This window comes from Dipodomys ordii, unplaced genomic scaffold (genome assembly GCF_000151885.1).
Source record: "Dipodomys ordii isolate 6190 unplaced genomic scaffold, Dord_2.0 Scaffold113, whole genome shotgun sequence".
Taxonomy (NCBI): domain Eukaryota; kingdom Metazoa; phylum Chordata; class Mammalia; order Rodentia; family Heteromyidae; genus Dipodomys; species Dipodomys ordii.
In genome coordinates, this window is record NW_012267329.1 from 4,873,936 (window position 1) to 4,888,473 (window position 14,538).

The following is a 14,538-nucleotide window of genomic DNA, read 5'->3' on the forward strand; positions in this document are numbered from 1 at the left end:
TTGAGAAATATTCAAGAGAGCAATCTGACACTTTTACTCTTCTGGAAGTCATCCTAACATTATGTTGATGAATATTTTCATACGCAGTTTTTAGGCATCAATTTTGTTCTTCTGGCAGAATAATATAGATCTCATGTTGTTTTGATCCTTGAACTTCAACTTTATGTGGTATTCCAATTCACAGTAATCCCACAGTACTTAACGTTATGTTATAGTGGTCAGTATAAAGTACTAGCACTAAGTTATATTGGATGGTTAAAGCTAGTGCTAGATTTTATACTTGAAGTTTACTACTATTTCTAAATCTTGAATATTGAAATATTTATGATTCTGATAATGTTTATCCATGAGGCAATTTGTTTGATTATGCTCTATTAACAAGATTAAAGGACTATACATGAAGACTTGAAGAGAAACAATACACTTGACCACCAGAGAATTGGTAGCATCAGAACAATGGGTTTATTGTGTGTATTGCATTGCCCAATATTTACTGCAGAACTTAATGATGTTTCATGATGCTTTTGAATTCATTGTTGCATTTCCAGCTTCATCAGGGATTTATCCCCAAGGGAAAATAAAAATAAAAAAATAGCTATGTAACCATAGCTTTGAGATTTTGTTGCTACTAAAAGGTGAGTGAGGTCTCACTTCAAGAGGTAAGATGTTGGGTTTTGATCATGAATATGACTCCATGCTGAAGACAGCTAGCAGTCTCTACAGCTAGCAGTTATCCCATGGCACAGTGTAGATGAGGGAAGATGCAATCAGGTAGGGAGCAATTTGGACCGACTTGCTCTGCTTACATCATGGTCATGTGAGTAACTAGTCATGATCCATTCCCAGGATCCCTTGTTTACTTAACCTTAAAACAGAAATTTACACTGTCTTTTCAGCACTACACACACTTGGAACTCTGCCAAATTGCTAGCTTGGACTTGATTACTTGTTACTTAAATTTTGATAATTAATTAGGAGAATAAAATATCTAAAGTTACACATTTTGCAGTAATACTTTGTTTATACATCTGATGTTTTGTAAAGTAGGATTTATGAAGAGCTTGGTCATACATTCATTAGATTTAGAGATCAGGATTATCCTAACCAGTAGCTCAGAGATCTTTCTTTTTTTTTTTGTTTGTTTTTGGGTCCGGTCGTGGGCCTGAACTCTGGGCCTGGGCTCTGTCCCTCAGCTCTTCAGCTCAAGGCTAGCGCTCTACCACTTGAGCCACAGCGCCACTTCTGGCTTTTTTCTTTTTGCTATGTGGTGCTGAGGAATCGAACCCAGGGCCTCAGGCGTGCAAGGCAAGCGCTCTACCACTGAGCCACCTTCCCAGCCCTCAGAGATCTTTCTTAAATGTTTTGTATGTTCTTTATTCAATATATATTACACTTAACACATCTTTACTTATGCTAGAAAGTGTGATTTAGAAATCATTGTTTTAGGAAAATATGATTTAGGAATTAACTTATCTTAATTTGAGATGATCATAGAGAGCTTTTTGCAATTGATTGCATTAGTAGTTCATTCATATTACTATAGCATTAATATTAATATAGCATAAATAAATGTATTAAAGCACTATTTTCTCTTTCAAATGTATAAAATATCTAATAAAATTTAAGTTTTAAAATGTTTAAAAATTTTAAAACATTTCTTATTTTTAGTTTTTTGATTGGTTATGGGTCTTGAACTCTGGGTCTGAGCACTGTCCCTCAACTCTGTAGCTCAAGGCTAGTGCTCTACCACTAGAGCCATAGTGGCACTTCCAGTCTTCTGGTGGTTTATTGGAGTTGAGTCTCATGGCTTTTCTTGCCTGGGCTGACTTTGAACCATGATGTTCAGATCTCAGCCTCCTGAGTAGCTAGGATTACAGGTATGAGCTACCAGTATCTGTATAAAATTTATTTTGATCTAATATAATAAATTTTATAAAATTTACTTTTAATTAAATTTTAATTTATTTTTTAATTTAAAATTTAAGCTTACTGTTTAATGTACTGGTTACTTATAGCTCTCATTTATTTCCTAGGTTTGATTTTATTCTGGTTAACTATGAGAAATAATCATGCTACTTTTTACTTTTACTTTTTATTTTATCTATCTATCCATCTATTTATTTATTTATTTTTGGGTCTGGTCGTGGGGCCTGAATTCTGGGCCTGGGCACTGTCCCTCAGCTCTTCACCTCAAGGCTAGCACTTACCACTTGAGCCACAGCACCACTTCCAGCTTTTTTTCTGCTTATGTGGTGCTGAAGAATCGAACCCAGGGCCTCATGCATGTAAGGCAAACACTCTACCACGGAGCCACCTTCTCAGCCCATTTTTTATTTTATTATCAAGTAGTTGTGCAAACAATTTTCAATTCCAAGAATCAGGTCCTGAGTAGAGTGCATCTTCATCAATGTTATCCTTTCCATCATTCTCTCTTATTTTTTGCCCTCCTAGTTTTACCCTCAAGCTATGCAATTCAATTTTTATATAATGGACATTGGGTATAATAGCTACATTTATTCTCTTTTTTTTACTTAAAACAAAATAATTTTATCCTGAAATGTGAAACATTCTTGGTGACATTGTAACATGTAGAATTAAGAATGTTAAACAAATCTGTTTCCTGGGAGTACTGGATTTTGTGGTTTCTATAATTAATTTTTATTATTAAGTAGTTACATAAGGAACAGAAATCAGTCTTTTGGGCTTCATAGTTGTGACTTACCACTTGCTATGTAATCGTGAACAAGTTCCATATTCTTCTCCAGACTCTGCTTAACTCAGTTCTGCATGATGCAGAATATATCATTTTTGGAACATGTAATGTATGCATTTATGTATGTGTCCATATGTACACATAATTCAATATGTATACAATTCTTAGCTGCATGCTTATCATTCAAGAAGCATGCCAATATATATGAGCAGCTATTTGAGCCTTCTTTTTTTTTTTGGTCTGGTCGTGGGGCCTGAACTCTGGGCCTGGGCGCTGTCCCTCAGCTCTTCAGCTCAAGGCTAGCGCTCTACCACTTGAGCCACAGCGTCACTTCCGGCTTTTTTTTCTTTTTGCTTATGTGGTGCTGAGGAATCGAACCCAGGGCCTCAGGCATGCAAGGCAAGCGCTCTACCACTGAGCCACCTTCCCAGCCCTGAGCCTTCTTTTTAACAGCCTTTCTACTTTTTTTCCTTTCAGTACAGTCAGGTCTCCTTGGGTTTATGATTAACTATATTGCCTTTTTTATTTTCCCTTAAAGCTACATATTATACAGAGTTAAGAAAATATAAATATAAGGGAAAAGGGTAACATAGGATAACATTTTTGGGTCTGTTCTTGCTAACAGTTTTAAAATTACAGACAGAATTATCATTCCATGTCAATGCATACTGGTACATGAATATGTTTATGATAGTCCATACATATAAATGAAAACGAAATAATTGCATTTATAATCTTTTAAAGCAATCTGTTCATCCTAGACTTGTCTTGGCAGCAGCTCTATTGTCAGATGGATTCCCTGGTGGATGGGAACTACACTGCAATATGGTTTTAACCTATGACCCAGTCCTTTGAGTCATCCTCTTCATCATCATTCTGTGTAGGTACCTGGAGACCATATCCGGCAGTCTCTGAACAATTCTTCTCATCAGCATCTCTACTCAGCTCCACCAACCCATGTAGTTTTTTTCTGAGCAATTTAGCTTTTGCTGCATGATCTTTTCAACTTCTATAACACCAAACATGCTGGCTAACTTCTTGGTGGAAAGAAATACAATCTCCTACCTTGCATGTGGCTTCCAGAATGGTTCAACTTATTTCTTTGGGACTCTTGAAAGCTTTATTTTAACTGCCATGGCCACTGCAACCACTACTGTATTCAACCAAACTCTCTACAAGAGTTTGTGTGCTGTTACATGTAGTAGCTTTCATAGGAGGTGGTTTTAAGGCTTCATCCTTTACCATTTCCTTTTTTCCTTTAGTTTTCTGTGGCCAAAATGGAATCAATCCTTTCTCCTGTGATTTTGCTCCTTTAGTTGAGCTCTCCTGTTCTCATGTCAGTGTCCTCACAATCACTCCTTCATTCTAGTTTTTTCATTGTTCCCACAGTATCTGTTATAGCCATCTCCTGCCTCCACATCCTCATCACTGTCTTGAAGATATGCTCCACCAAGGAACTCCAGAAGGCCTTCTCCACGTACACCCTCCACCTCACTGCAGATGTTCTGTTCTATGGGACCGTTACAGTCATTTATGTGATGCCCAATTCCAGCTACTCCACTGACCAGAACAAGGTGATATCTGTGTTCTACATGGTGGTGATCCCCATATTGAACACACTCATCTACAACCTCAAGAATAATGAGACCAAGGGGGCTCTGAAGAGATTGAGAGGAAAATGTTTTCCTAATGAGACATTAGTTTGTACAGTTTCTTATAGCAATGACATTCCATAGCTGTTGTATTAAAGAGAAGCTGCATATATGTTATCATCATCTCATCATCACCATCATATTCATCATCATCATCATCATCATCATCATCATTATCATCATTGTCACCATTATCTTTAAGTAGTCATACCATGGAGTTGCTGTTCAATAAAGCAGTCTATAAATACTATATGTCTTGGTCAATGTCATCCTGGATATCTGTTTTGAAATCTATCCACTAAGGTAGCATTAGTGAATGTGATGATTTTTTTTTTTTAGTAAACATAGGGGTTAAATTTTTGAGTCACTCACTCAGAGTGAGTTCCTTTCACAAAGTAAAATATATTTACAATTAGGAACATGAATTATGTTGTATTCATACATTGAAAAAGTTTTTCTATGGCATCTCTTAGTGAGGTTAGACCTTCTTATGGGTTGGCTCTTAAATATTGCCCAAGGTAGGTATTTGTTAAAGCGTTGGTCCCTAGTATTGTGCTATTAAGAGTGACTGCAGAGAGGTGGGAGGTGTCGGTGGAGAAGGCCTGTTGGCGTCCCTCAGTGAAGACATCTTATGTAACTGTAACTCCTTGTACATCACCTGTATGATAACAACACAATGATTTTTAAAAAGATGATAAAATTCAAGATCAGGTGGGTATAAATCTGTGGGTTCATTTCTGGGTCTTCAGTTCTATTCCACTGGTCCTCAGGTCTGTTCTTGTGCCAGTACCAAACTGTTTTGATTACTAAGGCTTTGTAGTAGAGTTTGAAGTTTTGTCTTGATGTTCCTCCAGCACTATTCTTTCTGCTAAGGAGTGTTTTTGCTATGCAGGATCTTTTATTTGTTCCATACAAATTTTTGGTAGAAAACTTAAACTAGATCCTCATATATCACATTGCACCAGAATTGACTCCAAATGGATCAAAGACCTTAGTCAAAGCAGACACCCTGAAAACATTACAGGAAGGATAGGAGAAACTCTAGGGCTCCTTGGCACAGGTCAAAATTTTCATAATAAAGAAAGACCACAAATCAAAGAAAGTTTGTACAAGTGGGATTGCATGAAACTGCAGAGCTTCGGCATGGCAAAGGACATAGCTAACAAGATCAATAGAAAGCTCATTAATTGGGAGACGATCTTCACTAGCAATACAACAGACAAGGGCCTCATATCTAAAATATCCTTAGAACTCAAAAATTAAATCTCCCAACAACAACTGCCTAATTAATATGTGGGCTAAAGACTTAAAGAGAGACTTTTCTGAAGAGGAAATAATAATGGCCAATAGACACATGTTCAACCTCCCTAGCCATAAAAGAAATGTAAATCAAAACAACATTGAGATTCCACCTCACCCCAGTTAAAATGGCTATAATCAAGAACGCTAATAATAACAGATGCTGGAGGGCATGTGGCCGAAAGGGAACCCTACTACATTGATGGTGGGAGTGTAAACTTGTTCAATCACTTTGGAAAGCAATATGGAGGTTCCTCAAAAGACTCCACATAGAGCTACCCTATGACTCGGCAATCCCACTTTTGGGCATTTACCCAAATGTTTACAAACAAGACCACACTAAAGCACAACTATGTTTATTGCAGCATTATTTACCATAGCTAAGATATGGAACCAACCCAGATTCCCCTCAGTAGATGAATGTTAGGAAATGGAAAGACTTGGAAAAAATTATATTAAGTGAAGTAAGCCAGGCACAAAGAAACATAGGTACCATAGTTTCCCTTATCTGCAACAACTAGTATATTTCTAGAACAAGTAGAAATTATCAAAAGCTATGTACATATGACCCTATAAGATGATACTAAGGGAAATGAACTCCAAGATAGGGACACAAGAGGTTTTATCTTTGTTGCTGTTGTTTTTAACGTACTTATAATGGAATATGTGACTTTTTGTTTCTTTTGTTCTCTCTCCATTGTATAACCCTTGTTTTCACTGTAGTTGAATCTGGTGCCCTATGTCTTGCATATACATTTCTCTAATTTGGGGAGGGGAAGGGAAATAACAAAATGCTAGAATAAGGATACAGGTTGACCTATTGTAACAATGAGATGTACAAGACACTATCTTGAAAACTAACTTTACAACTTTTGGGGAGGAGGGAGGAGTTGAGATTGGGAGTGAAAGGATGTTAGGGGAAAAACAAAGGAGGGGGTAACAATGCTTAATAGGAAATGTACTCATTACCTTACGCATGTAACTGTAACCCCTCTGTATAATATCTTTACAATAAAAAATATACTTTAAAAAAGTTGATAAAATACATAAGCCTTGGGGCTGGGAAGGTGGTTCAGTGGTAGAGCGCTTGCCTTGCATGCATGAGGCCCTGGGTTGGATTCCTCAGCAACACATAAGCAGGGGAAAAAAAAGCCGGAAGTGGCACTGTGGCTCAAGTGGTAGAGCACTAGCCTTGAGCTGAAGAGCTGAGGGACAGCACCCAGGCCCAGAGTTCAGGACCCATCACCGAACGCCCCCCCTTCCCCCCCAAAAATAAGCCTTGAGGTTGCATGTGGGATGGCCAAGAAACATGATTATCTCAAGGTGAACTCAGTATGCAAATAGATAACTCAAGCTGTAGTTATTCCTATCACATACAGTGAAAATTATAACCAAAGAAAATAAGATATCATACATGGGAGCAAAGGGAAACAATTGCCACTAAGCTACTGAGACTTTTAAGTCAGTTATTATAGACCATAATAATAATTGATTAAAGAGGAAAGAATGGTTAAAACCAGCTATTAGTCTCAGATAAATAATAATTGGGAGCTTCTTTGCATCCTGTATGCTGGATTTGGGGCTCAAAAGCTGTCACCATGCCCCATAGTGACAGCCACTATGAATGTCTCTTTGAAAATGGTGAGAAGAAGAAACAGGAAATCAAGGAGTTCATGAACAACCATATGGAATCGTTAAAGCTAATGTTAGATTTTATACTTGACATTTAACACTACTTCTTTGTCATATATATCTAGATATTTATAATTTTCATGATTTTATTAGACTAATTGGCCAATTATACTCCCTGGTAAATGTTAAACAAAGATGATAGATCTATGCTTGAAGAACAACATAGTAACGAATAATTGACCACCAGAGAATTGGTAACATCTTGGAATTTTGTTATGAGAATTGAGTTGCTCAATAAGAACCTAAAGATGTATGAAGATGCTTTTGCATTCATAGTTGACTCTCCAGATTCACTGGGCATTTATACCCAAGGGAGAACAAAAAATATTTCAAGCTGTATGACCACAGTGACTTTGTGCTGCTACTCAAAGGTGAATGTGTTCTCATTTCAAGAGGTAAGAGTTTCACTTATGTTAAGACTCTTGTGTCCTGAGTTTTACTTACTTAATCATAAGACAGAAACTCACATGATCCTACCCAAACTTGACATTCTAAGAAAATGCTAGTTTTATACTAGTTATTGCAACTAAGGGAAACCATGGGACCTATGTTTCTTTGGGCCTGGCTTACTTCACTTAATATAATTTTTTCCAAGTCTTTCCATTTCCTAACAAATGGGGCAATGTCATTCTTTCTGATGGAGGCATAGAATTCCATTGTGTATATATACCACATTTTCTTGATCCATTCATCTACTGAGGGGCATCTGGGTTGGTTCCATACCTTAGCTATGGTAAATAATGCTGCAATAAACACAATTGTGATGGTAGCTTTAGTATGGTTTTGTTTGTGATCATTTGGGTAAATGCCCAAAAGTGGGATTGCTGGGTCATAGGGGAGCTCTATGTGGAGTCTTTTGAAGAAGTTCCATACTACTTTCCAAAGTGGTTGAACAAGCAAAAACGGTCAGATAAGTTGATATTAGGCGAAATGAACCCCAAGATAAGGATTCAAATGGTTTTACTTTCTTGCTATTGTTTCTAACATATTTATAAGATTTTTTTTTGTTGCTTTGTATGTCCCTCCCCCACGGTATAAGCCCTGTTTTCACTGTATGTGATGTAGGTATAATTTGTGGAGGGGAAGGGAAGTAACCAAATTGTTTGAATAGGGATACAGGTGGATCCATTGCAACAATGTGATGTACAAGACGTTATGTCGAAAAACGAACTTTACAACTTTGGCGCAGCCCGGGCAGGAAGAGGGGAGGGGGGATAGGAATGGATGGAAGGGGAAAAAAAGGAGGAGGTAACAATGCTTGATAAGAAATGTACTCATTACCTTTCTCATGTAATTGTAATCCCTCTGTACAGTATTTTCACAATAAAAAAATGAAAATGCTAGTTTTGAGATGCTTAGGCTTGTGTTGATACTTAAAATTAATTTCAAGGTTTATATGTAAAAGTATACAAATCTTTTCAGAAATATTGATTTGTTTGTAAATCTAAGTTTTTAAGGGTCAAGCATGGTGTATAAAAAGTTTAGTCCATACGTTTAACAGATTTAGAGTTTAGGATAAATATAGCCACAAGCTCAGTGATCCTTCTTAAATTTTTAGTATATACTTTATACAAATACATATCATGTCATTTTCAAAGTGACTTTACTTCATGTTAAAAAGAATGAGCAGATTCTGGCCGAGATCTGAGCATCAAGGTTCAAAGTTTGCTCAGGCAGGAAAGGCCATGAGATTCTCATTCATACTTAACTACCAAAACGCTGGAAGTGGAGCTATGGTTCAATTCATAGAGCACTAGCCTTGAGTGAAAAAGGGTTAAGGAGTGTGTACAGGACTGTCATATATATGCAAAAAATCATCTTTGGAACACATAATAAACTGTCTGTGTAACGCATAGTTCAATAAGTATACAATTCTTAGCATTTAGATATATATTAACTGCTAGGTGAGCTTTCCTTGTAATAACCTATTTTATGTTCTTTCCTATCAGTACACCCAGTCTTGTTTGTTTTTGTTCATCTACTTTGAATTTTATTTTCCTTTAATACAACATTATATAGATTTAAGAAAATGTGAATATAACCGGAAAGAAAGATTATAAGATAGAATTTTGAGGGTGGTTTTGCTAAAATAATTAAAATTTATAGATGGAATCATCTTTCCATGTAAATGTGTACATCCTGGTACTTGAATGTGCTTAGGATGACTTTTAATACACAATAAGAAAAATGGATTCAGTGCACTTATAATTTTTTCATGTAATATCTTCATCCTAGATTTGTCCTGGCAGCAGTTCCATTGTGTAATGTATTCCCTGGTGGATGGGAACCACACCACAGTGACAGAGTTCATTTTATTGGGCTTAACACAAGATCCAGTCCTTCGAGTCATCCTCTTCATCATCATCCTGTGCATCTATCTGGTGACCATAGCTGGAAATCTCTGCACAATCCTTCTCATCAGAGTCTCCACTCAGCTCCACCACCCCATGTACTTTTTCCTCAGCAATTTAGCTTTTGCGGACATGGTGTTTTCATCTTCTGTCACACCCAACATGTTGGTTAACTTCCTGGTGGACAAAAATGTGATCTCCTACCATGGATGTGGCATCCAGCTTGGTACAGCTGTTTTCTTTGGGGCAGTTGAGTGCTTTCTTCTGGCTGCCATGGCCTATGATCGCTTTGTGGCCATCTGCAATCCACTGCTTTATTCAACCAAAATGTCCACACAAGTCTGTGTCCAGTTACTTATTGTAGCTTATACCAGTGGTTGTTTTAATGCTTCATCCTTTACTATTTCTTTCTTTTCTTTAGTGTTCTGTGGATCAAACAGAGTCAATCATTTCTTCTGTGATTTTTCTCCTCTACTTGAAGTTGCCTGTTCTGAAGACAGTGTCCTCATACTTCTTTGCACATTTACCGCTGGCTTCATCATTGTGTTCACAGTGATTATCATAGCCATCTCCTACATCTACATCCTCATCACCATCCTGAAGATGCGCTCCATGGAGGGCCGCCAGAAGGCCTTCTCCACCTGCACCTCTCACCTCACTGCGGTTGCTTTGTTCTATGGGACAGTTATGTTTATTTATATGATGCCCAAATCCAGTTACTCCACTGACCAGAACAAGGTGATATCTGTGTTTTACATGGTAGTGATCCCCATGTTGAACCCCCTCATCTACAGCCTTAGGAATAATGAGATCAAGGGGGCTCTGAAAAGAGAGCTTGGGAAGAAAGTGTTTTCTTAGTTTGGTTTGGTATTTTCTAATCTTCATTTTAGAATTAATAATTATTACTATACATCAAAGTAAAGTGACTTTCTGAGATGGTCCTATAATCATTGACACATAATTATCCCTGGTGAAATTTTTAGCAAGCATGGTTCATTTTGAGATCATGTACCAACTAAGAAGTTTGATGTGCTGTGATAAAATCTCACTGAATTTATGATTAAGGGCAAACTGTTATTGGAAATCCAAATTTGCTAAAAATTCTTTAAAAGTTTTTTTCCCCAAAAAAGTGTTTACTATATTAGTTTGTATCTTAAGTTCCCTGAAGGATCATAAAATTAGTTAATTTCAGTTCGCTTTTGGGTAGTGGATGAAATGTCGAGGGGTAAAGAAGAGCTTTAACTCACCGATTAAAGGTATTTTCCATCTTGAGATATTGATCCTTTTAATATTCTTGCAAGTGTCATGTAAGCTTTCTTCATTCCTCTTTATTACTTTTTATATTTTATGTCCAACATTGTCTTTTAGTGTAGTCTGGCTACAAGTTTATTATTTCTTTCTGTTTGATCTGCTCTCCCAGTGATGTATTCTATCACATTTTTAATGTGATAAAGGGTTTGTGGTGTATTTATTTTTTATTTTTTCAAAATATAGTAATTTGAGCTGGGTACTGGTGGCTCATATGTGTAATTCCAGCTACTCAGAAGGTTAAGATCTGAGGATTGTGGTTCAAAGCAAGGCTAGGCAGGAAAGTATGTGAGACTCATCTCCAATCAACTTCCAAAACAAGCTGGAAGTGGAAGTGTGGCTCAAGTGGTAGAGTGCTAGCCTTGAGCAGAGAAGCTCAAGGACTATGTTCAGGCCCTGAGTTCAAGCCCCAAGATTGCCTCCCCTGGTACACATGTGGGTATACACATACACACACACACACACACGCACACACACACACACACATGCACGCACACACACACACACTCTCTCTCTCTTTCTATATATATACATATATAGTATTGTATAATCTCATTAGTTAATAGTTACACAGATTTGTCAAATATTTTTTTCAAAGAAAATAAATGCTGCAAAGTCCATAGTGATACATTTTTAATATGATCTGAAGATCTTACAGAATTTTTCTGAGGCTCTGGTTCTGGCCATACAACATGTAACACATATCTCAAAAATACTGCTCAGATTTTTATATTTCCCCTATAATCTAGTATGAAATACTAAGCAGTACATTTGTCCTCAATTTCATATTGAAGCTGCATGACATTTTAACAAGCCTGATGACGTTTATTGTTACTGTCAAGGAAAACAAATTAAGGACTATTTTGACTTTAATTAAATTGTGATTAATTCCTTTTTGATTACTTCAATTTCTCTCTTGAGAGTCTTAAATATACATGTACTTGCTAGAATAAATGTAATCTCCTAGTAATACATTATGATCTTCATAAACTGCTGACAAGGTTGCTAATATTCTGTAAAGTATTTTTGTCTATTTTCATAAAAATGCAGCTGGAGTATAATTGCGTTTTCTTTTGTGCTTGTTGGGTTTCAGTATCAAGACATCTCAGATGTTATTATTGCATCAAAATATGCCTTCATTAGTCTCGATAAACCTACAGAAGGGTGTAATTAGTATTTTATTGAATGTCTTTAATATTTAATAAAATTTAATAATAAGGTATTTATGCCTGCTTTTATTCTTTTTCATATATGGATTAAAATGTTTAATTATCAAATGAGCCTGGCTGGTTTGTTCTGCTTGAATTGATTTGAATTAGTTCTGTTTAAAAAATTCTTCAGTTTACCTGTTTACCTGTTATCAATTATTACATACAAGTGCTTATAATTACTTATATTCCTAAAAATAGCTGCAGAAGCTTTATTAGTATTTCTTTTGACCTTCCCTATTTGGCTATTTAGATTTTGTACTTTCATTTTATTTTTACATGATGAAAGGTAAAAATAGGAGAGTGAGAAAACAAGTTTTTATTTTCTCTTTCACTGTATTGTTATTGTCTATTTAAACAATTTCTGTTACTATTTTTATAATTATTTTCCTTTTTATATACTGTTCTTTATATTACTATTCTTTTCTACCTAATTGAATTAAATGCAAATCTTATAGTTTTTAATATTCTATATGCAAATTAGTTTACAAACTCACTAGTTTTATAATTAGAATTAGTCTTATCAAGTTCCTCTCTCCTCTTTCTCTCGTTCTCCATCTATGTTGAAAGTTCATGAGCCTCTTGCTTTATTTCATTTCTCATGTTCATCCAAATGGTAGGCACAATGCTAATAGTGCATATCAAGATGTTCTTGTTATGTCATTATGACAGCCTCAGGGCCTACAGGTTCAGCCTGGGATGCATGGAAACTCTAAATTTTGAGAAACTCAAAAATTCAGAAACTCACAAACTGAAGGGGTGCAGCTTTCTTTCCCTTTTTAAATTTTTTATTGTGAAAATACTGTACAGAGGGTTTACAATTACATGGGCAAGGTAATGAGAGCGTTTCTTATCAAGAATTGTAGCCTCCTCCTTTGTTTCCCCTTCCTATCCCTTCCCATCCTCCCCTTGCCCCCCACCACTGAATCCACCTTCCCCCGCTTTCCCCCCTCAACGAAGTTGTAAAGTTCGTTTTCCACATAACGACTTGTACATCTCATTGTTGCAATGGGTCGACTTGTATCCCTATTTAAAACCATTTGTTTTTTTCCTTTCCCTCCACAAATTATACCAACATCAAATATAGTGAAAGCAGGGGTTATACTGTGGGGAAGGAACATACAAGCAACAAGGAAATAATCTTATAAATATGTTAGAAACAATTGCATGAAAGAAATAAACATTTGAATAAATACCTTAGTGTTCATTTCCCTAACATCAACTTATCTGACCTTTTCTGCTTGACTCAGACATTTCTTTCCCTTTTTAATAAAGTAATATTATTGATTGTGTTGATTACCATACATCTATATCCTAAAAAATGTTTCTTAGGGTTTCAACTGGCTCTCCTTCTTGGTGTCTTGGTTTCTTTGAGCTGGACATGCTTATCTTAATAATTGATAGAACTAATTACAGCTTTGGTTATTTATTTGCATATTCATTTACCCTGATATAATATTAGTTTGCTCATCTTATAGTCTTGATTATCTCAAGATTTGTGATTTCCCAGTGTCCTATGGCTGTATATCTGTGAAAGCCCTGATTACTTCCCATTTTTCTTTGTCCTGAAGATATATGTCAAGTGTGTAAATCAAACTTTTTACAAAATATTCAACTCACTTCTTTTTAAAAAACAAACTTTGGCTCTGTTATACCAAAGCATAGAAACTCTACAGCCTGTACAAGTGGCCTGTGTTAGTAAGACTGTTTTCTGGCTTGTCAAATTCTGTTTTCATAAAGTAACACCTCAGTGCTATGTATTTTTACTGTGCTTTCTTATTGTTTGGTAGTGAAACTCCTTATTTTCTGTAAGTCAAATATCATATTTACAACTTTTTTTTAACAGATCATCATTTCTTCCAGTTGTGCTCAGCGTGGAATTAATTAAAATGACCCAAACTGATACTGTGACAGGAACTCCCAAATAAATTTCATATATATGAGTAGGATATATTCTTAACTCTGTAGAGAGATGGTACCATGATCACCATGAACTGTCCTCACCTCCTGCCATCCTTGCTCAGGTTGTTTAGTGGCCACTGAGACCTGCACTGGCCACTCCTTTCTCTGGCACATCAATCACCCACACTTGCCTCTGTTTGTTCTTTCTCCATAGAATTTATTCCTCTCACATAATCTGTGTGGTTTAAGTTACTGTCTGGATCCTACACTCAAACATATAGTCCATCTTTGTTATTTCTCAGTGCAGCATCAAAAGTGAAAATCAACTCTTTCTTTCTTTTTTCTCCTTTCCTTTCCTTTCCCTTCCTTCCTTCCTTCCTTCCTTCCTTCCTTCCTTCCTTCCTTCCTTCCTT

At 36.3% G+C, this 14,538-nt stretch overlaps 1 protein-coding gene and 1 pseudogene across 1 annotated transcript; both read left to right on the plus strand.

The window, feature by feature from the left end:
* The first annotated feature begins 3,706 nt into the window (after positions 1–3,706).
* On the plus strand, positions 3,707–4,449 carry LOC105995019 (annotated as a pseudogene).
* Positions 4,450–9,620: 5,171 nt separating this feature from the next.
* LOC105995067 (olfactory receptor 502-like) lies at positions 9,621–10,565 on the plus strand. The gene has a single exon (XM_013028734.1). It carries the CDS (start codon positions 9,621–9,623, stop codon positions 10,563–10,565), a length of 945 nt encoding a protein of 314 aa, XP_012884188.1.
* Positions 10,566–14,538: the final 3,973 nt, after the last annotated feature.